At 57.0% G+C, this 22,644-nt stretch overlaps 1 protein-coding gene across 1 annotated transcript; it reads right to left on the bottom strand.

Annotated features, from left to right (window-relative positions):
• Positions 1–1,137: 1,137 nt before the first annotated feature.
• LOC123347461 (sialoadhesin-like) lies at positions 1,138–21,684 on the bottom strand. The gene is made up of 8 exons (XM_044984876.1): positions 21,654–21,684; positions 21,480–21,518; positions 17,076–17,381; positions 8,356–8,661; positions 5,305–5,634; positions 4,642–4,752; positions 2,930–3,051; positions 1,138–1,618 (listed from the first exon to the last, which is right to left on the bottom strand). Exons 1-8 carry the CDS (start codon positions 21,682–21,684, stop codon positions 1,472–1,474), a joined length of 1,392 nt encoding a protein of 463 aa, XP_044840811.1. The 3' UTR covers positions 1,138–1,471.
• Positions 21,685–22,644: the final 960 nt, after the last annotated feature.

The raw sequence follows: 22,644 nt of genomic DNA, 5'->3' as shown, positions 1-22,644 counted from the left end.
GGTGGGGGCGCTCATAGAGTTTTAAATTCTGTCCTCAGTAGTCAAATCATCCATAAAAAGAGACCACGTTTAGTAGACCTGACTTACACTCCAGGCCAATGGGGGGCTGCGGGAAGGGCGGCCAGCACATCCCTCGGCCTGCGCCGCTTCCTGCAGCCCCCATTGGCATGGAGTGGCGAACTGCGGCCAGTGGGAGCTGCGATCGGCTGAACCTGAAGACACGGCAGGTAAACAAAACGGCCTGGCATGCCAGGGGCTTTCCCTGAACAAGCGGCGGACCGGCTTTGAGAACCACTGGTGTAGAAAGCATGATGCCCAGGAACAAAGCAGAGTTTCTCAACTGGTATTGGCACCACACCAAAAATCACATCGCTCTTAGGTTGCTTCCAGGCCCAAGAGACCAGTCACTTACCCCAGATCAACTGCACCAAAAACAACATCTGTCGCCAATCCTATTATAAAGGTTTATTAACTAGGAAAAAGGAATACAAAAGTCATCTGCAGGTAAAAGCAATCAAATAGACACACACCAATGAGTTACCATGTAAATCTGAAGAGTGATAGATTTTTAGTGATCTGTCAATCCAAAGGGTCTTTCAGGGCAGATGTAGGAGGCAGCCCCTGGGATCTCTGGCTCCAGTTCAGAGTCTCTGGCCCTTCTGAGTTCAGACAGCCAAAAAGATATAATCTCTTCTTCTCAGGGATTTTTATTTCCTTCTCCCAGAGTTCAAGAGCAGGGGATAGGTTCCCATCCACGTCTCCTCTTTATGGGTGGGGGAACTCAATCAACAAAAGGTTTTGTCCTCTGATGTTCCACAATGGTCTGTCAGGTGTCTATGGGCCTTCTTTTGCTGGGCAGGAAATAATCCTTCTTGTGGCAAACTCATATTTCCCATTTGGGCATGTCTCTCCAGACTATGTGGGCATTTACAGTTTCAGAGCAAACACTTATAACACGGGATATTGACATTATCAGTGAGATTAATTCCGGCCAGCAACATACAAGCATTTCATAGAGTCTAACACACACTCCAGCTACAAGGTTGTAAGTTCTCAGCTAATGCCTGAAGCCTGGGTAAGAGTGGGCACAGTCCGGCCAGCAGCACACAAGCCAGGCTGTTTTTCTCATCTGCCAGTTAGCCTGATTCACGCAGACGCATGAATACACATTCCTTTGTCTAGGGTCGGCTTCTTTATCAACTACCTCCAGAGCATATTTCCAGCATATATACATAACTCTTGCTACACAGTCCGTGCATACATCACGCAGTGGTGTTCATGACCAACGGGTTACCAGTTTTTATATGATACCTGACAAGATGCTGGTTGGCTAAATATTCTATCAATGGTGTTTGGGGTGTGCCCATCCCCAAGAGGCATAAAAGGTCTCTTGGGGTATACAGGGTTAAGGAGATGGATGCCTGGAGGAGGTGGATAAGATGCAGAGAGACATATAGAGGGTTTCCCCTCCTTATTTAGTTGCCTTCCAGGTGTGCGTTGTCACCACCTCGCTATACAGCACATGCTCATCTTCAGCAGGTTTTAGTTTTTTTGTTCTCTGGGTTGTGTGGGCCTGTGAGGCCGGGAATTCTATGAGTGCATAGATGACTTCCGAGTCCTGGTGGGGGAGGAAAGAGACATGGTAAGGGGGAGGGGTGCACAAACACTAAGTACCTGGGTGCTGGAGTGGAGAGTACGCCTATAAAATAGATGGTTGCAAAGACATTGGAGGACAAGATCAAAGTGATCTCAAAAAAAGGGAGAATTCCCCTGAAATCAGTAAAATGGAATTCAGGGAAGTGCAAAATACTCCCTTTAGGAAGGAAAAATTAAAGGCATCAGGACAGAAGGGGTTTAACTTGTGCGGCAGCAGGACTGCCGGAAAGGAGTTCTAGTGGAGCACAAACTGCAGATGAGTAACAGCACGAGATGCTGCTGAGAAAAAGGCTAATCTCATTCTGGGGAATATGAACAGGATTGTCGTGTGTAAGACACAGGAGGTAACTGTTGTCCCACTCGGCACTGGTGTGGCCTCAGCTGGAGACTTGTGCTGAGTTTTGTGTGACTCACTTTAAGAAAGATGTGGACAAACCGGAGAAGGTCCAGGCGAAAGCAACAAAAATGATCAGATGTTTAGAAAATACGACCTATGTGGAAGGATGAAAGACTTGGGCATGTTTAGTTTAGAGATGGGAAAGCTGAGGGGGGACCTTATAACCATCTTATAACGTGACATTATAAAGAGGACAGTGCTCAATTGTTCTCTGTATCCACTGAAGGTAGGACAAGATTCAGAGATTCAGAGATTCTAGGACTGGAAGGGACCTCAAGAGGTCATTGAGTCCAGTCCCCTGCCCTCATGGCAGGACCAAACACCGTCTAGACCATCCCTGATAGACATTTTATCTAACCTACTCTTAAATATCTCCAGAGATGGAGATTCCACAACCTCCCTAGGCAATTTATGTAAAATGTAATGGGCTTAATATGCAGCAAGGGAGATTTAGGTTAGATATTAAGATAATCTTTCAATTAATTTCTGGAAAAGGTGACCTAGGGAGGATGTGGAATCTCCATCATTGGAGGTTTTTAAGAACCGTTGGACATCCCGTTGGGATGGTCTAGGTTGAAGTAATCCTTCCTCGGCACAGGGGGCTGGACTAGATGGCTTCTTGAGGTTCCTTCCAGCCCTACATTTCTGAAATTCAGTGGAGGTTTGGGGTCATGGGGAAAGGGATGACGAATTCCCAGCCCTGCCTCCTGTGTGAGCAAACCCTGTGCAGCATCTCTTTGTGTCTGTTACCTGGCTGCCCCACCCCAGAGAGGCAGCTGCATCTCAGGACTGGGCAAAAGATTCAGGCCTTGCCGTTTCCAGGTCGTTGGACTGTGCTGAGGTTTGAAGTTTAGCCTATAAATCCATTCACGTTACCTGTTCCATCTGCTCTGCTCCGGCACCCGTGGCTTTTGATCCCTTATTATCGCAACCAGGGTCCAGGTTCCTGGTGTGTTCTCTGGGCTCAAATCCCTTGGTGCTTCTCAGAGGCTTTGGAACTAAAACAGAACCAGATGAGAATAGAGCTGAAGTGGGGAGAGATTGTGAGGAAATGCCTAGCTACATTGTGCAACCTTCAGAAAGAAGAAGGTAAACTCAGCTTTGTAACTATTGATTTCAGTGCATGTGTGATTCTGGAGCTTCTGCCAGGGCACAGGGGGAAAATGGTCCAACAATTTATCTGTGCAGTAACTCCTCACTTAAAGTCATCCTGGTTAACATTGTTTCATTGTTTGAGCGCTGATCTAGTAGAGAACATGCCCGTTTAAAGTTTCGCAATGTTCCCTTAAAATGTTGTTTGGCAGCCACCTGCTTTGTCCACTGCTTGCAGGAAGAGCAGCCCATTGGAGGGAGCTGTTGGGGGCTTGGACCCAGGGTGGGCCAGCAGCCCCCCCCCCAATCAGCTCCCGCTCCCCTGAGTTCCCTGTGTGGCAGCCCCCCAGCAGGCTATCAGTTGCCGGCAGTTCAGCTGTCCCTCCCCACACTGCCACATGCTGCTCCTGTCCCTCTGCCTTGGAGCTGCTCCCGGGAGCCTCCTGCTTGCTGAGCGGAGTGGGGGGCGGGGGGAGGAGAGGTAGGCTAATGTCAGGGTGTCTCCGTCCCCCCGTTCCTATCCCACCAGTTACCCCATCTCTATGGAGCGGGGGTGGGGGGCACGAGAGGGCTCAGGATGGAGGCAGATTGCAGGCAGCAGCTGCTGTCTCAACTTGCTGATCTACTTAAAAAGGCAATGTACTTAGAGTGGAGTCAGCATAGTTAAAGGGGCAATATGCATCTCTCTCTCTCTCACACACACAGGGTATGTGTCTGTCTCTCTCTGCCCTGCTGTCTCCCCTCCCTCCATTTGTGCTGCTTTATAGAGGGTGAGGCTAGAATGACAACAATGTGTTAACCCTTTAGGGCTCAGCTGAGTGCTAGTTCATCATTTAGCAGCAAGGCATTCCCTGGGAAATATCCCTCCCTCTGACTTCACCACCTCAAACAAGCTTCACAATCAGCATTGCTGCGTACAGTATTCAGTTGTTTGTTTTCCCTGGAATCCCCCCCACATTTACATTAATTCTTATGGGGAAATTGGATTTGCTTAATATCATTTTGCTTAAAGTTGCATTTTTCAGGAATATAACAAAACATTAAGTGAGGAGTTGCTGTATTTGTTTAAATATATATTTTCCCAGCACAGAGACATGAAGATGACTGAGAATTTTAAACTATTTTACTGCTCACTTCGCCCTAACCACCAACAAAGGTCTTAGTGCTCACGTCAAATGAAATGATTTGTCTTAAATCAAACTTCAGCTGAGTTGGTTATATGACACCATGTGCTAATAAATCGAACATGTACCAATATACACTGGAAAGCCTATAAATATTTGTTTAGAACTTTATCTTCTTATTGTACTTTGTCTTCTCATTGAAAGGTACATACCTCATTTACCAGGCATATTTTAGAATTTGGTTTCCATACCCACATGGTGGCAGGACTCTTTGTTAATGGTTTAAAACTATTTGCACTGATCACTACAGAATAGTTTTTGAGGAGACCATATCGCAGGAGCAGGTGGGAGATCACAGCCCCTTTCACTCACCTCTTTTCTTCCTATGGCAATAGCAGATGAGAGCAGCCAGGGCTCCACCCAGAAGCAAGACACCACCAGTTCTCAGCAGAATATCACGGGTATAGTGTGAGGCTGTTAATGCTGCAGACAAAGAAAAGGGAGGGAAAGGGACATGAGAACAGCCAGGCATCCCTGGCAAAAGGTCTGGGGCCCACAAAGGAATCTGCCCTTGAAACAAATTTGCTGTGACGACAACTCCTCACTATGTTGTCTACACACATTCCGTCTGTAACAGGCTGCTCCCCTTCCAAAGAGGGGAAGGATGGTCCAGCGATTATGGGGCTGGCCTTCAACACTCGCTATGGGGGTTCAATTCCCTGCTATCCTGCAGCCCCTCTGTGGGGACTCATCTTCTCTTTGCCTCTATTCCCCATCTCTGAAAAGGGCACTGAGGGGCTAAATCCATTAACAACACTGTGAGGAATTCAGATAATAGGCCACGTGGGTCATGGAAGTGTCATAGATAGAAAGGGCATGGGGGAAGAGGGGGGGTTTCATCTCCAATTTGGTTTCGGTCTCCATGTGACATCTGTCACCTCATCCATCCTCCCTTTCCCAAGAGAGCTCCTGGGGATGGTTCTCCTCCAATGGGAGCAAATCAGGAGCTGGATTAAGAAATTAGGGAAGTCTCACCTGTCACAGTGACATTCACAGCGTGGCTCCTGGGGGATGGGAACCACCCCCCACCCATTTTCACCTCATACCCGCAGGTGAATTCCCCGGTGTTGTTGGGACTGGCCTGAGGGATGCTGAGCACAGAGATGTTCATAGAGCTGGTGCTGGGCTCTGTGGTGCTGATGTCAGACCCTGTGTCCCCAGGAACAAGCTTGACACTGTCCTTGTAGAAGTGAAACCTCCGCTGACCAGCATCCCAGGGGGTCGTGCAGGTGATGTGCAGGGGGAACCCTTCGCTCACCACTCCGGATGGGGGATCCATGCTCAGCGAAGGCTGGGGAGGGGGATCTGTGGGGATTAAAAAAGGACAGGGGTTCAGCAGAGGCAGGTAGTGGAGAAAGTGGAGAGGGTGTCCAGATTCAGTTTATTTACAGCTGAAATTTATTCTCTCTCCAGAGTCTCGTGCTTCTCTTCAGGAACCTGAGGGGCTCCCCATGGAAATGAGTGAGAGCTCTGTTAGGGGATGGGAATTGCTTCCTTCAGGTACAATATAGGGCTGTGACATGGGTGTCAGAAAGTGGCCAGGGGCACCGGGCCATGACTCATTTTCTGTCACCCCTCCATTACTAATGCTCAAGACTCTGATATTTATGGAGACCTCAGCAGATAGGGATGGCCCAGTTCTGTCTGCAGATCCCGCTCACTCTGGCCAGACTGGCTGAGAGCTGGGTGGCCCTGCTGGGATTCTACCATCCCAGAGGGGAGAGGCACAAGGTGGCCTGATGTATGCCCAGATCTGTGTCTGTTGGGCAGCCATGTTCATGGCTATGTTGAGTAGCCATAGCTTGTGCTGCTCTCTGAAGGGCGGCCATGTTGGAATTCAGGAGCCGTATTGAATATATGTGTCCTTGGCTGTGTTGAGTAGCCTTGTTTTGTGGCTGTGTTGGCATCAGAATAGCAGCCATGTTGCCAGTTAGGTGGGCATGTCAGTGAGGAGGCCATTTTCCCAGTTGGGCAGCCATGTTAGGCCTGAATGTTGTAGCGTGAGGCTCATGAGGAGCATGAAAGAGCAAACAGGGGATAGAAGGGGAGGGGAATAAAAGGAGCAGATGTAAATCTATAAAGTATTATCTGTAATCCATTGACTGGCCTGGATTATCCAGGTCTGGGGCTCTGGTTTCTTTGCCTCAGCTGTGAGCCCCAGCTGGCCCCTCCTGGTTGAGATGGGGACTGTGTCAGAGATCAACTCTCCTCCTTGACTGCGGGGTCTGTGCCAAAGAGGAATGAGTTGGGGGAAGGGCAAAGCAGAGAGGGTGGGAGCTGCTCTGGAGAGCAGAGGGAGGGGAAGACCATTGTTCTGTGGAGAGGAGCATCTGGGGCAGAGGGGTCAGTGCAGACGGGAGAGGAGAAAGTCCCAGGCTCTGGTAATGGGTCTCTTGGCAGTCTGGCTGGGTTCATTGCTGGGGAGAGGCAGGGGGCACTGGGAGAACAGGGATCATGGCCTGCGGCTGCAGCAGCAAAATTCCCGGCTGTAGCTAGGAAGGGATGGAGAAGGGCTCTCCCCAGTGACAATCCTCAAGTCTCACCCACCACCAAGTGGAAATAGGGTCTCACCATTAACTAACACTGGGACAGGAGAGCTGCTTTCAGATGGGATATTTCGTCCATGCTCCACTCTCCAGTACACACAGGTGTGCGCTTCGCTGTCTGCTGCATAAGTTGTGCTGATCAGCTAGGTGCCCTGGCTGGAGACCCCGTTGGAAATCCGCCCCCCTCTTTGATTTAAGAACTTATATCCTCTGTAGCTTCCTCACTCATTGGCCCCAAGCACCTGAGCATGACTGGCTCCCCACAAATATAGATAGGGTGAGGTGGGTCCAGAGAGAGCATGGTGGGGGGGAGGTGGCGTGTCTGGTATAGAGACAGAGAGGTGGACCCCCACAAAATGAGGAGGGGAGATATATGATAAAAGTCCCTGACATGCACAGACAAATACCAACCTGCCCTCTCTGCCCGGTGCTGCCTAACCCAGACTGACCTCTCCGGGGAGGTACCAGGGGTGGTCAGGGCTTAGGGAGAGAGATGGGACTGAAATGGGGTGTGGAAAACAGGGGGCAGCGTTAGATACAGAAGAAGGGTCACACCCAGCAGGGCTCACTGAAGGGAGCAGATGTTACCAGGTCAAATTCATCTCAGGAATTAGAGGGGGATGGAGACTTCTCCATGGGAAACTCCCTGCACCCCTGTTCTTCACTGAGACTGACCCCTGCACTGTGCCCAAATGTTACCCAGCAGGAGGCCGGGCATCTCTGTGTGGGATCTGCTGGCTGGACTGGGTTGCTCAGGGCACAGCAGGGGTATGGGACGGGTGTCTCTGTCTCAGCCGTAACCATTAGCTGGTCACTCCACTGGGACCGGGGACCTTTTTAGAGACCAAATCCCTACTTTGAGAGAAGGATTTGTATCCAATGGTGCTTTCATGCCTGGGGCCCGAGCACCTCAGGGCAGCACCTTCCCCTCCCATACACATGGGTCGTAGGGATCCTGGTGAACTGGTGCTGGTAGGGGCTCAGGGTGACACCAGAGATTGATCCCTCTTCTGATAACAATTATGAATGAAGCGGCAGGGCTGAGGGCGTAGAACTAGATAACTTGTGAGCCAGGATGACAGGGCTGAAAGTTGCCCCACAGCTGTGCCCTCTAAGTGACAAACTTTATTGATCAGCTAGGAGCCTCTCCCTGCTGTTGGGGAGCCCAGCCCTCCCACCTCCATGGTGTGTCTGACATCAGGGCCTGAGACTGACAAGAGGCAGCCCCCAAGTTTTAGATGTTACTGCTGCCTGGAAGTCCCTGAAACCCTAAGAAGAATTATAGGCCCCCAAATCCCACTAGAGGAGCTAGAGACACAGGTAGTGACACTAACCACACTTGGCGTGGTGGGGGGGGTTGAAACGGACCTAGTTGGTAGCCCTGTCTGGAGCTGAGTGACCAGGCTGTGTCTCAACCCATGCCTGAAGCAGAGATACCCCACCACTGGGGCAGCAAACAGCAGGAGACAGCGGGACTCACCTGTCACTACTATGGAGATGGGTTGGCTCCTCTTTGATGCGATTTCTCGCCCAGACTCTGTCTTCCAGGATTCACAGGTGTATGCTCCGGCTTGCGCTCTAGACACCCCTGAAAGCTGAATCGAGTCGGTGTATCTGTTCCGAGGTGAGGGGAGTTTCTTGGATTGGATTTTCTGGTTGTCTCTGAAGAACCGGACCCCGGATATGGTGGGCGCCCCGGCAGCTGAGCACGTCAGGGTCACATTTTCTCCAGTTATGTAGACAGGCTGCTGCGGGGACAGGGTGAGCTGGGGAGCCGGGTCGGGGTCTGGAAAAGACAAGAGGATCAGGGAGGAGATGGTTCCTACTTGGGAGGCTGGTGACAGAGAAGCAGAGGAAGAGCCAGTGAAGAGCAGAAGAGGGAGGTGTCTGGGACACCCAGCCCAGCCAACCTCAGCTTAGTGCCCAGGCATTTCATCACCATCAGTCCATGCAAACACTGAGCAGCAGAGATCTCACTGCCGGGGAAACCAGTGGGGCCAGCGTCCCCTCTTTGGTAACTGAGGGGGGCAGCACCTGCCCAGGGCCAGCTCAGCCTGCAGGGGCTGGAAGGGGAGGGCTTGTGCGGATGAGGACGGGGATGTCGGGGAGTTGCCACCAGCAAGCACAGACCAGGTTTCCTCACACTAAGGGCAGGTGGCAGGAATATGCCCCAGGCCCTGGGTGTCCCCAGGGAGTGTCCCACGCGCTCTCTGCTGAGTAAGTCATGCTGATCACTGAGGTGCCCTGGCTGAAGACTCCTTTGGGGTTCTGCTCCACTCTGTGGTTGAGGAGCCTGTATCCCGTCTCCCTCTCACTCCTGGGAGCCAAGCACTTGAGGGTGAACTGTAGGGAGCCAGGAGGGCTCCCCACCGACCTGGAACAGAAACCGCCGCGTTCCCCGCCGGAGGGGGCGGGGCCACGGCGAGTGCACTCCGTCCCCAGCTGCGGGAGGGGCGGAGGCAGGGGTACCAAGGGCAGGGCCCTTTGCCCCGGGAGGGTGGCACAACGGGGGGTCCCAGACGCCTCGCTGCTCCCGCCCGACCTGACTGCCGTCACCGCGGAGACACCGGACCCAGCGAAGCCCAAACACGAGAGTGGGCTTGACACCATGGGACTTCCCGGTGCGGACTGCTACGGGGTCCGGAAGACCCGGAGACTCTGGAAGACCTGGAACTGCCCGCCGCGGTCTATCCGACCGAGCCCGGGGTGCAGGTACGCGAGCCTGTGCCAGCGTTCCCCCTCTCGAGGGGTACGCTAAAGACTCCTGCCGGCGCTCCCCTGCCTGAGGGGCGCGCTGCGAACCTGTGCCAGCGTTCCCCCGCCCGAGGGGTACGCTAAAGACTCCTGCCGGCGCTCCCCTGCCTGAGGGGCGCGCTGCGAACCTGTGCCAGCGTTCCCCTGCTCGAGGGGTGCGCTAAAGACTCCTGCCAGCGCTCCCCTGCCTGAGGGGCATGCTGCGAACCTGTGCCAGTGTTCCCCCGCTCAAGGGGTACGCTAAAGACTCCCGCCGGTGCTCCCCTGCCTGAGGGGTGCGCTGCGAACCTGTGCCAGCGTTCCCCCGCCCGAGGGGTACGCTAAAGACTCCTGCCGGCGCTCCCCTGCCTGAGGGGCGCACTGCGAACCTGTGCCAGCGTTCCCCTGCTCGAGGGGTGCGCTAAAGACTCCTGCCGGCGCTCCCCTGTCTGAGGGGCGCGCTGCGAACCTGTGCCAGCGTTCCCCCGCTAGAGGGGTACGCTAAAGACTCCTGCCGGCGCTCCCCTGTCTGAGGTGCGCGCTGCGACCCTGTGCCAGCGTTCCCCCGCTAGAGGGGTCTGCTAAAGACTCTGGCCGGCGCTCCCCTGCCTGAGGGGCGCGCCATAGACTCCCTCGCCGCCGGCGGCGGTAGCCAAGGCCGCCCGGCTTACAGTGGCACCTGACCAGGGACTTGAACCTATCCCTGTCGAAATGGATCAGAGCCAGGTCACACTTGACGCCCTGGGTGGGAGATGGAGGTAGAAGCCCTTATTAAGTTCCTGGCTGAAAGCCAGCAGCAGCAGCAACAGCAGCAGCTCGTGCAGCAGCTGGGGGCCCATCAGCAGCAGCTGCTTCAGACCTTGGGGGTCCAGCACCGGGAGCAACAGACCCAATGTCTACAGCAGCTTGCCACCCTCTGGTCGAGCCGTGGTGGCGGCGCACCGGGGGGGCCGCTTCACCTGCACCCCCTGCACCCCCAGTGCGTCTGGCCAAGATGGGGCCCGAGGATGACCCCGAGGCGTATCTCGTCACCTTTGAGCGGGTGGCGGTGGTGGCCGGGTGGGCACCGGACCAGTGGGCGACCCTTCTCGCCCCCTATTTGACGGGGCCAGCGCAGAAGGCGTACCGGGGGCTCCCCGACGATGAGGCTTGCGTCTATGCGCGAGTGAAAGCCGCCATCTTGGACGCTTTTGACATCACCCCCGAGACTTTTCGACAGCGGTTCTGGGGAAAGCGTTACCCCCCGGGCGCCCGGCCCCGGGCTATCGCTCAGGAACTGAAGGATGCCGCTAGCAGGTGGCTACAGCCAGAGCGTAGAACCGCTGCAGAAGTGACAGAGCAGATAGTTCTGGAGCAGTTTGTTCACATTCTCCCGACACCCGGACGCGCATGGGTGTTGCAGCACCGACCTCAGACACTGCGTGCAGCAATCACCCTCATGGAGGACTTTCTAGAAGCCGAGGCCCCTCTAGGGCTGGCCGCCCGCGGCCCCCAGGCGGGACCGGGCACGCAGAGACTGGAGAGGGGCCCCAGCTCCAAGCCTGGGACCCCGCCCCGAGTCCGGCGGCCAGAAGGCGGCGGGACCTCTATCCCCCGACCCCCAGAGACGCCACCGCGTACCGGCTCCGGACGCTGGGTCCGACCCCCAGGACCTGGTCAACCCCACGGGGCCCCCAGTGCCCCCACCCGTTCGGGGCGCCCGGAGTTAGGCCCCTGCTTCCGGTGTGGTGAGAGTGGCCACCTGCAGCAAGACTGCACGGCGATGGAGTGCGACTTTGGCAGCGTGTATGCAGGGGAGCATCGAGCCCGCCCGCCCTCAGTGGCCAAACTAACAGCCCCCATGGAGTTTGCCGGGACCCACGTGGTGGGCCTGATCGACTCAGGCTGTGGACAGACTCTGGTTCGGCAGGCGCTCCTTCCGGCCGGCCAGCAGACCACGGGGGAGGTCCGGATCCAATGTATCCATGGCGACGTGCGACCATACCCCACGGTTCAGCTTCCGGTCACGCTGAATGGGGCAACCCAGTTGCTGAACGTGGCAGTGGCCCCGTCCCTGGCCTATCCGGTTATTCTAGGCCGAGACTGGCCCGCTTTTGTCGACGTGCTCCGATCCGTGGGCTCGGCCGAGGCGTTCGAGGGGGCGTCCTCAGAACCCGATACCAGCCCCAGTACCCGGGCCGATCCAGACGCTGCCCCCTTTTTCATCCCCGGCCTGGACGGACGAGGGACCGCGGACCCCGCTGACGACTCCGTAGACTTTAGCCGGGATCAACGGGAGGACCCTACTCTACGGTTTGCCTATGAACAGTTGGCCCGAGTCGAGGGGGAGGTCGTTGACGCCCGCCGAACCACCCACTGGCCGAGGTTCGAACTCAGCCACGACCGCCTCTACCGCGTGGAGCGAGACCCACGAACGGAGGAAGTCCGAACTCAACTCGTGGTCCCCCGCATTCACCGGCTGGCCGTCCTGAAGCTGGCCCACGACATCCCGGCTGCCGGCCATCTAGGACCAGAGAAGACCACAGGGAGGGTCCTGGCCAAGTTCTTCTGGCCCGGTATTTATCGTGAGGTGAAGGACTATTGCCTGTCCTGCCCGGACTGCCAACACGCTGCCTCCGCGGGTGTCCGGAAGGCCCCTTTGGTCCCATTACTGATCGTGGGTGTGCCGTTTGAGCGGGTGGCAATGGACCTGGTCGGGCCCTTCCCCAAAAGTCAAGCAGGGCATCAATACATTCTGGTCGTGATGGACTACGCCACCCATTTTCCCGAGGCCGTTCCCTTACGCAGTATCACCGCGCGCACCATTGCCGCAGAGCTTTTGAAAATCTTTGCCCGGGTGGGTCTCCCTCGTGAGATTCTCACCGACCAGGGCACTAGCTTCACCTCTAAACTGTTCCGTCAAGTATGTGCCCTGCTAGGGATCAAGAAACTGCAAACCTCGGTCTACCATCCCCAGACAGATGGACTCGTCGAGCGGTTCAACCGCACCCTCAAGGGGATGCTACGACGCTTCCCCACCCAGGATCTCCGCCAGTGGGATCAACTACTCCCTCCTTTATTACTGGCGATCCGGGAAGTCCCGCAGGCTTCCACGAAATTCTCGCCGTTTGAGCTCCTCTATGGGCGGCGACCCCGTGGCGTGCTGGACCTCCTGAGGGAGACGTGGGAACACACCCCGTCCGCGACGCAAGGCCTCCTGCAGTATGTCCTACGTCTACAGGGGCGCCTCGCACAGGTGGGTGAGCTGGCCAGAGAGAACCTCAACACCGCCCAGAGAGCCCAGGAGGGGCAATATAATCGGGGCGCTCAGGCCCGAACGTTTGCACCGGGGGATCGCGTCCTCCTCCTACTCCCCTCGGAGGAGTCAAAACTCTTCGCCCGCTGGCAGGGCCCCTATGAGGTGCTCCGACGGCTGGGCCCGGTCACTTACGAAATCCGCCAACCGGGCCGCCGGAAGGAAAAACAGATTTACCACATAAACTTGTTGAAGCCCTGGAAGGAACGGGAAGGGCTACTAATTGCCCCATACCCCCCCGAGCCAGACCTGGGGCCGGGACTCCCCGAGGTCTCGGAAACCGGCGGGCCCCAGCTCGCCGAGACGCTCACCCCGGAGCAGCAAGCCCAAGCTACCTGCTTAATAAACGCGTTCCCCACGACCTTCACCACAAGGCCCGGAAAAACTACGCTGGTCCATCATGTGATCCAGACCGACCCCGGGGTGGTAGTCCGGGGGACGACCCGGACATTGCCTAGGCGAATGCGGGAGGCCGTGGAAGATGAAGTCCAAGCAATGTTGGAGCTGGGGGTTATTGAACGCTCCATGAGTGAGTGGCGGAGCCCTGTCATCCTTGTTCCCAAGCCCGATGGGAGCCGCCGATTCTGCATAGACTTTCGGAAGGTTAACGCCGTTTCGAAGTTTGATGCTTACCCCATGCCCCGCGTGGACGAGCTCCTGGAGCGACTCGGGGACGCCCGGTATATCACCACCCTAGACCTTACGAAAGGGTATTGGCAGATCCCCTTGGAGCCGCGGTCTAAGGAGAAGACTGCCTTTGCCACCCTTTCTGGACTCTATCATTTCACCCGAATGCCGTTCGGCCTCCATGGGGCGCCGGCAACCTTCCAGCGGTTGATGGATCGGGTCCTACAGCCACATACTACATACGCCGCGGCCTATCTGGATGATGTGGTCATCTATGGCAGTGACTGGGAGGACCATCTCAACCAGGTAGCGGCTGTCCTCCGCGACCTCCGCGCCGCCGGGCTTACGGCCAATCCCAAGAAGTGCCAAATCGGCCAAGAGGAGACCACGTACCTGGGCTACACCTTGGGTCGGGGACTGGTGCAGCCCCTCATTGGAAAGGTTCAAGCACTCCAAGAATGTCAGCCGCCGACTACAAAGAGACAGGTACGGCAGTTCTTGGGCTTAGCTGGGTACTATCGCCGGTTCGTACCGCACTTCGCAACCCTTACGGCCCCTTTGACCGACCTCTTGACTAAGAATAGCCCCCGCCGAGTGTGCTGGTCGGCCGACTGCGAGGAGGCCTTTCAGGCGATCAAAGCCCGGCTGTGTAGCAAGCCGGTACTTTTCAGCCCAGACTTCCATCGCGACTTTGTCGTCCAGACCGACGCCTCCGACGTGGGGCTTGGGGCAGTCCTCTCGCAGGAGGTGGACGGGGAGGAGCACCCGGTTGTCTATTTAAGCCGGAAGCTGTTCCCCAGAGAGCGGAACTACTCCGTCTTGGAGAAAGAGGCCCTGGCGGTTAAGTGGGCAGTGGACGCCCTCCGCTATTACCTCCTTGGAGCCCCCTTTACTCTTGTTACCGATCACGCCCCCCTGAAATGGCTCAATGAGATGAAGGACACGAATCCCCGGCTTCAACGGTGGTACCTCGCGTTACAGCCCTACGCGTTTTCGATCCGCCACCTGGCGGGACGCGAGCATGCCAACGCGGATTTCCTGTCCCGCCTCAGCGAGGCGGGGGATGCCAGCTCTGAGGACCGGGAGCTGGATTTGAGGGGTGGGGTATGTAGGGAGCCAGGGGGGCTCCCCACCGACCCGGAACAGAAACCGCCGCGTTCCCCGCCGGAGGGGGCGGGGCCGCGGTGAGTGCACTCCGTCCCCAGCTGCGGGAGGGGCGGAGGCAGGGGTACAAAGGGCAGGGCCCTTTGCCCCGGGAGGGCGGCACAACGGGGGGTCCCAGACGCTGCGCTGCTCCCGCCCGACCTGACTGCCGTCACCGTGGAGACGCCGGACCCAGCGAAGCCCAAACCCGAGAGCGGGCTTGACACCGTGGGACTGCCCGGCGCGGACTGCTACGGGGGACCGGAAGACCCGGAGACTCTGGGAGACCTGGAGCTGCCCGCCGCGGTCTATCCGACCGAGCCCGGGGTGCAGGTACGCGAGCCTGTGCCAGCGTTCCCCCGCTCGAGGGGTACACTAAAGACTCCTGCCGGCGCTCCCCTGCCTGAGGGGCGCGCTGCGAACCTGTGCCAGCGTTCCCCCGCCCGAGGGGTACGCTAAAGACTCCTGCCGGCGCTCCCCTGCCTGAGGGGCGCGCTGCGAACCTGTGCCAGCATTCCCCCGCCCGAAGGGTACGCTAAAGACTCCTGCCGGCGCTCCCCTGCCTGAGGGGCGCGCTGCGAACCTGTGCCAGCGTTCCCCTGCTCGAGGGGTACGCTAAAGACTCCTGCCGGCGCTCCCCTGCCTGAGGGGCACGCTGCGAACCTTTGCCAGCGTTCCCCCGCTAGAGGGGTCCGCTAAAGACTCCTGCCGGCGCTCCCCTGTCTGAGGGGCGCGCTGCGAACCTGTGCCAGCGTTCCCCCGCTAGAGGGGTATGCTAAAGACTCCTGCCGGCGCTCCCCTGTCTGAGGGGCGCGCTGCGAACCTGTGCCAGCATTCCCCCGCTAGAGGGGTATGCTAAAGACTCCGGCCGGCGCTCCCCCGCCTGAGGGGCGCGCCATAGACTCCCTCGCCGCCAGCGGCGGTAGACAAGACCGCCCGGCTTACAGTGACTGACTCCCCTCAGATAGAGATGGGGAGCAGGGAGCCAAGAGAGAGCGCGGGGGTGGTGGAAGGTCTGGAATGGAGACTGAGGGGGGAACCTCCGCAAAGTGACCAGGACGAGGAGATGGGTGAACAAAATCCCTAACATGCACAAACCACCGATCAGCCTGCCCAGTGCCGCCTCCCCCAGGCTGGTGGAGAGGGGCTGGATCTTCCCAGGTGGGCTCTCCCGGTCAGACGGGCGTATCCAGTACAAGCAGGTTCATGACCCAGAGCCCCCCGCTGCCCTGTGATATTCATGTTTTAAGGGAAGCTACCCCCAGATGAGCCCCCAGCTGAGATGCTCCATGCCCCCACCATGTCGAATTGGAATCCTGCAGCTTTGTGACCCCAGGGGCAGCCCAGCATGTGAGGGGAACAGGCTCTCCGGGGAGGTACCCAGGGAGATCAGGGCTCAGGGAGATGGATGGGTCTACAGGGAGGTATGGAAAACAGGGTCAGCTTTAGATAGAGAAGAAGGGTCACACCAAGCTGGGATCTCTGGAATGTCTGGGAGGTGAGGGGTAGATGTTACCAGGTTCCATTCATCTCAGGAATTAGAAGGGGACAGAGACTTCTCTGTGGGAAACTCTTTGCACCCCTGCACCTCCCTGAACCCCAACCCTGCATTGTGCCAACATGTTACCCAGCAGGAGGCCGGGCATCTCTGTGTGGGATCCGGTGGCTGGACTGGACTGCTCAGTGCACAGCAGGGGTAAGGGACGGGTGTCTCTGTCTCAGCTGTGAGCATCAGCCGGTCACTCCACTGGGACCGGGGACCTCTTCAGAGACCAAATCCCTGCTCTGAGAGAAGGATTTGTATCCAATGGTGCTTCCATGCCCGGGGCCTGAGCACCTCTGGGTAGCACAGTCCCCTCCCATACACATGGGCCGCAGGGATCCTGGTGAACTGGTGCTGGTAGGGGCTCAGGGTGACATCAGAAATTGATCCCACTTCTGATAACAATCATGAATGAAGCGGCAGAGCTGAGGACACAGAACTAGATGACTTGTGAGCCAGGATGACAGGGCTGAAAGTTGCCCCACAGCTGTGCCCTCTAAGTGACAAACTTTACTGATCAGCTACAAGTCTCTCCCTGCTGTTGGGGAGCCCAAACCTCCCACCTCCATGGTGTGTCTGACATCAGGGCCTGAGACTGACAAGAGGCAGCCCCCAAGATTTAGACGTTACTGCTGCCTGGAAGTCCCTGAAACCCAAAGAAGAATTATAGGTCCCCAAATCCCACTAGAGGAGCTAGAGACACAGGTAGTGACACTAACCGCACTTTGGGGGGGGTTTGAAACGGACCTAGTTGGTGGCCCTGTCCGGAACTGAGTGACCAGGCTGTGTCTCACCCCATGCCTGGAGCAGACATACCCCACCACGAGGCCAGTAAACAGCAGGAGACAGCGGGACTCACCTGTCACTGCTATGGAGATGGGTTGGGTCCTCTTTGATGCGATTTTTCGCCCAGACTCTGTCTTCCAGGATTCACAGGTGTATGCTCCGGCTTGAGCTCTAGACACCCCTGAAAGCTGAATAGAGTCGGTGTATCTGTTCCGAGGTGAGGGGAGTTTCTTGGATTGGATTTTCTGGTTGTTGCTGAAGAACCGGACCCCGGATATGGTGGGCGCCCCGGCAGCTGAGCACGTCAGGGTCACATTTTCTCCAGTTATGTAGACAGGCTGCTGCGGGGACAGGGTGAGCTGGGGAGCCGGGTCGGGGTCTGGAAAAGACAAGGGGGTCGGGGAGGAGATGGTTCCTACTTGGGAGGCTGGTGACAGAGAAGCAGAGGAAGAGCCAGTGAAGAGCAGAAGAGGGAGGTGTCTGGGACACCCAGCCCAGCCAACCTCAGTTTAGTGCCCAGGCATTTCATCACCATCAGTCCATGCAAACACTGAGCAGCAGAGGAAACCAGTAGGGCCAGAGTCCCCTCTTTGGTACCTGAGGGGAGCAGCTCCTGCCCAGGGCCAGCTCAGCCTGCAGGGGCTGGGAGGGGAGGGCTTGTGCGGCTGAGGACGGGGATGTCGGGGAGCTGCTCCCAGAGAGCACAGACGAGGCTTCCTCATGCTTAGGGCAGGTGGCAGGAATATGCCCCAGTCCCTGGGTGTCCCCGGGGAGTGTCACACATGCTCTCTGCTGAGTAAGTCGTGCTGATCACTGAGGTGCCCTGGCTGAAGACTGCTTTGGGGATCTGCTCCGCTCTGTGGTTGAGGAGCCTGTATCCCATCGCCCTCTCACTTCTGGGAGCCGAGCACTTGAGGGTGACTGACTCCCCTCGGATAGAGATGGGGTGCAGGGAGCCAGGAGAGAGCGTGGGGTGGTGGAGGGTCTGGAATGGAGATTGAAGGGGGAACCTTCACAAAGTGAGCAGGACAAGGACATAGATGAACAAAATCCCCAACATGCACAAACCACCAATCTCCCTGCCCAGTGCCGCCTTCCCCAGGCTGATGGAGAGGGGCTGGATCTTCCCAGGTGGGCTCTCCCGGTCAGGTGGGCCTATCCAGTAAGAGCAGGTGCATGACCCCAGAGCCCCCTAGCCCTGTGATATTCATGTTTTAAGGGAAGCTACCCCCAGATGAGCCCCCAGATGAGATGCTTCATGCCCCCACCATGTCGAATTGGAATCCTGCAGCTTTGTGACCCCAGGGGCCATTAAGCATGTGAGGGGAACAGGCTCTCCGGGGAGGTACCCAGGGAGATCAGGGCTCAGGGAGACGGATGGGTCTAGAGGGGGGTATGGAAAACAGGGTCAGCTTTAGATAGAGAAGAAGGGTCACACCAAGCTGGGATCTCTGGAATGTCTGGGAGGTGAGGGGCAGATGTTACCAGGTTCCATTCATCTCAGGAATTAGAAGGGGACAGAGACTTCTCTGTGGGAAACTCCCTGCACCCCAGTCCCTCCCTGAACCCCAACCCTGCACTGTGCCCACATGTTACCCAGCAGGATGCCGGGCATCTCTGTGTGGGATCCGTTGGCTGGACTGGACTGCTCAGTGCACAGCAGGGGTAAGGGACGGGTGGTCTCTGTCTCAGCTGTGAGCATCAGCCGGTAACTCCACTGGGACCGGGGACCTCTTCAGAGACCAAATCCCTGACTTGATAGAGGAACTTTGTATCCTATGGTGTTTTTGCTGCCAGGTGCTGATCACATCAGGGAAGCACCTTCCCCTCCAATACACGTGGCAGTAGGGATCCTGGCACATTGGTGCCAGGAGGGGATTGTTGTAACACAGGGGTCGGTGACCTTTGGCACGCAGCTTGCCAGGGTAAGCACCCTGGTGGGCTGGGCTGGTCTGTTTACCTGCTGCATCCGCAGGTTCGTCCAATCGTGGCTCCCCCTGGCCACGGTTCACTGCTCCAGGCCTATGGGGGCTGAGGGAAGTGGCAGCCAGCACATCCCTCGGCCTGCGCCGCTTTCTGCAGCCCCCATTGGCCAGGAGCTGTGATCTGCGGCCAGTGGGAGCTGCGATCGGCCGAAGCTGTGGACACAGCAGGTAAACAAAATGGTCCAGCCCGCCAGGGTGCTTGCCCTGGCAGGTCGCGGGCCAAAAGTTGCTGATCCCTGTTGTAACATCATAGAAACTACTTGCTCTCCTGATAGAAACCACGACTGAGGAATCCAGGCAGCTTCAGGGCTGAAGATTTACCGTGGGTGGCCCTGACAGTGCCCAGCCATGTCCCTAGTGCTGTGAGCTTCCCCACAGCAGTGCCCACCTGGGAACCCAGCTTTGATAGCTTCCCCATAGCAGTGCCTCAGTTTCCTCTACGTGCTGCATGGCTAACTAGATACAGGGAAAACGTTATTTAGTTTTTGCAGAGACGTAGAGATCTGGGTGTGACTGATGCTTGGTGGCCTGGGGCCCCATGCCCATGGAGAGCTCGAGAAGACAATGATCACTCCAACTGCCTGGATATTTGGTGCCTAGCAACCTGCTCATGCCAAGGAGCCAAGCACTTGAGGGTAACCCGCTCCCCTGGGAGATATACTGTGTACCCATGGTCAGGAGAGAGCGTGGAGGCCAATGGGCACAGAGTGGTCAGTGGAGAGGGAGAGGCCATGATGGAATGAGAAGGGACAGAGATGAGTCCTGAATAGATGTGATCACAAACCAGGCTTATCTCACCTCCTGGCACCCACCCCTCGTGCTGGGAAATACACCACGGCACATAAACCACGGCCCGTCTCTCTCTCTCTCTCTCTTGCACTCGGGAATCTTTTCATAGATCCCAAGGCCAGAAGGGACCATTGTGATCATGGAGTCTGACCCCCTGTGTCACCCAGGCCCTAGGACTTCCCTGAATTGAGAGAAACATTCAGGCTTGATTCAGAAATTGCTAGCGCTGGAGAATCCACCACGACCCCTGGGGAATTGTCCCAGTGGTTAATTCCCTTCACTGTGAAAATCTGCGCCTTATTTCCAGTCTGAATTTGTCTAGCTCCAGCTCCCAGGCGCTGGGTCATGTTAGATCTTTGTGCTATTGAAGAGCCATCGAGTGTCCAATTTCTGTTCCCCATGTAGGAACTGTGATCATCTCTCTCTTAACCTTCTCTTTGTTACACTAAACACCTCCAGCTCCTGGAGTCTCTCACTATAAGATGGACCCACCCTCTTCACAGCTGGGCAAATTCCAGCTCCCCCCATCTGTGAAACTTAACACCCCCCATCCCACAGCCTTCTCTCCCCATATCCTCCCACTGACCCCAAATCTGCGACTCCTCCATCCTGTGCGTGGAGGAGATGACAGGGTGGGTGGGACTAGACTGTTGCAAGGAGCAATTCAGGAAAAAGGGAAGGAGCCAAGGAGAGAATCTGCCTTTCTCACCAGGGATTAGGGGCATGAGCAGCAGAGCTGGGGTGGGAAGGGTCCTTCATGTACCTGGGGAGCACCAGGACCCCCTCTGTGTCCATCCTGGGGCAGCGGGTGAGGGGATGATGAGCATGGGAGGGTCCTTCATCCACCTCGGGCACCCCAAGATCCCCCACTTGCCCTCCTGAGGGAAGGGGGAGTGGAAAAAGGGGGAAGGGTTGTTAATGGAAATGTTTCAACCCCAAGACCCCCATTCGCATCAGGGTATTCACCCCAAGTTCTCTATCCAGAGTCAGGGGAAGAAAACGGGAGAGAACCTGTCAGATGACTACCAGACCTGCCTAGAAGTAGCTAGAAGGCTTGAAAGAGAAAGAGAAATGAAAAGGCTCCGTCGGATGTGGGGAAAGGAGGGGGGAGTTTTTCCACCCACTGTGTTTCCTCTTGTGTCTATGCAGAACCAGCGTTTAATGTCCCGCTGGGCAGTGCTGGGTCTGTGCCCCTGGCCCCGAGTCCTGTGTGGGAGCCCAGAGCTGGTGCCGGGAGAGCTTCCCCCCCACAGCCCCACAGTAATGGGCTCTGACCAGGGGGACTCAGTGTAATGGGGAGGTGGGTGCCTAGTCTCCATGGCCCGTCCAGCCCTCACTCTCTCTGCTAAGGCTGCCAAGGAGGGGCTGGGTAGCACCACGGGGATGGGGGCATCATCTCCCCTATGGACTCTGCTGGGACCCACCAAAGGGACCACCCCAAGCAGGCACCAGATGGGGTCACTTTTCTGCCCCCACAGATGTGGCTCTGGACTGGAGCTGCTGCTGCTGGGGCAGGTTCCACAGGAGATGCCATGAATGGGGCAGCCTGGCCCACTCTGGGGATGACACAGGAGCACCCGGGAATCCCCCATCCTTGCAATGCCAATCATCAAGTGTGGGAGGAGGGGGATCCCCATCACCACTTTCTGAGACCTCCTTACCCCCACTGTGAGCATCTCAGCAAGGACAGGAGAGGTCGTTACCTGCAGGAGACACTGGCCTGGGGAGCATCTGGAAAGAGGCTGGAAGAGAAGAGAAGAGAGGGGGTGAGAGCTCTGGGGAAGGGATGGCGGAAGCAGGGGGATGGAGGAACATAGGTGTGGGATCACGAGGCAGACTGACAGAAGGAGGGATGTGGACCGAGGGAGGTGACTTACCCAGCAGAGGCAGAAGAAGAGTTAGCGCCATGCTGAGCCGGTCGCTCTGGGCTCGGAGCTGGGTTCTCAGCTCAGCCACCAGCCCCTCTCTTCTCTTCTCTGGGTGCAAGGAGGGGGATGGGCCCCTCCTCTCTGACGGAGGCAGAGGAAGTCACAGCCTCAGGCGTGATCACCGCTCAGCTCAGGTGCTGGAGAGACACCGGTTCCTCGTGCGCAGGGCGTGTGGAGGGGAGCGGCCTTTTCCCACGGCTGACACTGGTGGGAGGGGCTGGAGCAACAGCCCCAGGTAACCGACACCTCCAGGGGTGGGCTGGGGACTCAGTGGGGATAAAGGAACCTAAAGTGAGTTAAACTGGTTTACACCAGCTGGGGATCTTCCCCTTTGAGTCCAGTGGAGCTACGTCCCACTGACCCCAGCTGGGATCTCGCTCATTCATGGCAATGACTCTAAAACCAGCCCCCTGGTCCTGCTGTGGCTTTGGGGTGTGTTTTAAACTAACATTTAGAGGTTCTGTGCCTCTGTCAGGGACTCACAGGACTCGTGCTCTCTCGGCTCCGCACGGTCCCTGGGCGAACCCCCTTCAGAGCCACAGCCCTTCTCGGGGGCCCACTCTTTCTCGGGGGTTAAGCCGTAGGCCCCTCCACCTCCTGGAACTCCACCTCTCTGAACCTACAGCACGGCTGTCGCTCACCTGGGCCCCCTCAGGGTCTCCACTCGCTCTGGCCCCTCGGGTCCTCCATGCCCAGAGGGAATAATGGAACCCTGATCTCTTGACTGGAGTGACTCTCAGCATAAAGCAGAAGGGTTTATTGAGCGTCTGAACTCAGTATAGGAAACTCTCTGGGCCCTCGGGCCTAGGAACCCACTGCACATCTAATTCTCCTCTGCATCCAGGGGGGCTCTGGCTGCTCTCTCTCCCCAGTCCAGCAGACCCCTCCTTCCAGCTGGGTATCCGATATCACTTTCCCCCAGGCCTACCTCTGTCCCTTA

Source organism: Mauremys mutica, chromosome 13 (assembly GCF_020497125.1).
Source record: "Mauremys mutica isolate MM-2020 ecotype Southern chromosome 13, ASM2049712v1, whole genome shotgun sequence".
NCBI classification, from domain to species: domain Eukaryota; kingdom Metazoa; phylum Chordata; order Testudines; family Geoemydidae; genus Mauremys; species Mauremys mutica.
The sequence above is the reverse complement of the archived record's forward strand: the minus strand, read 5'-3'. Positions and strand labels throughout refer to the sequence as shown.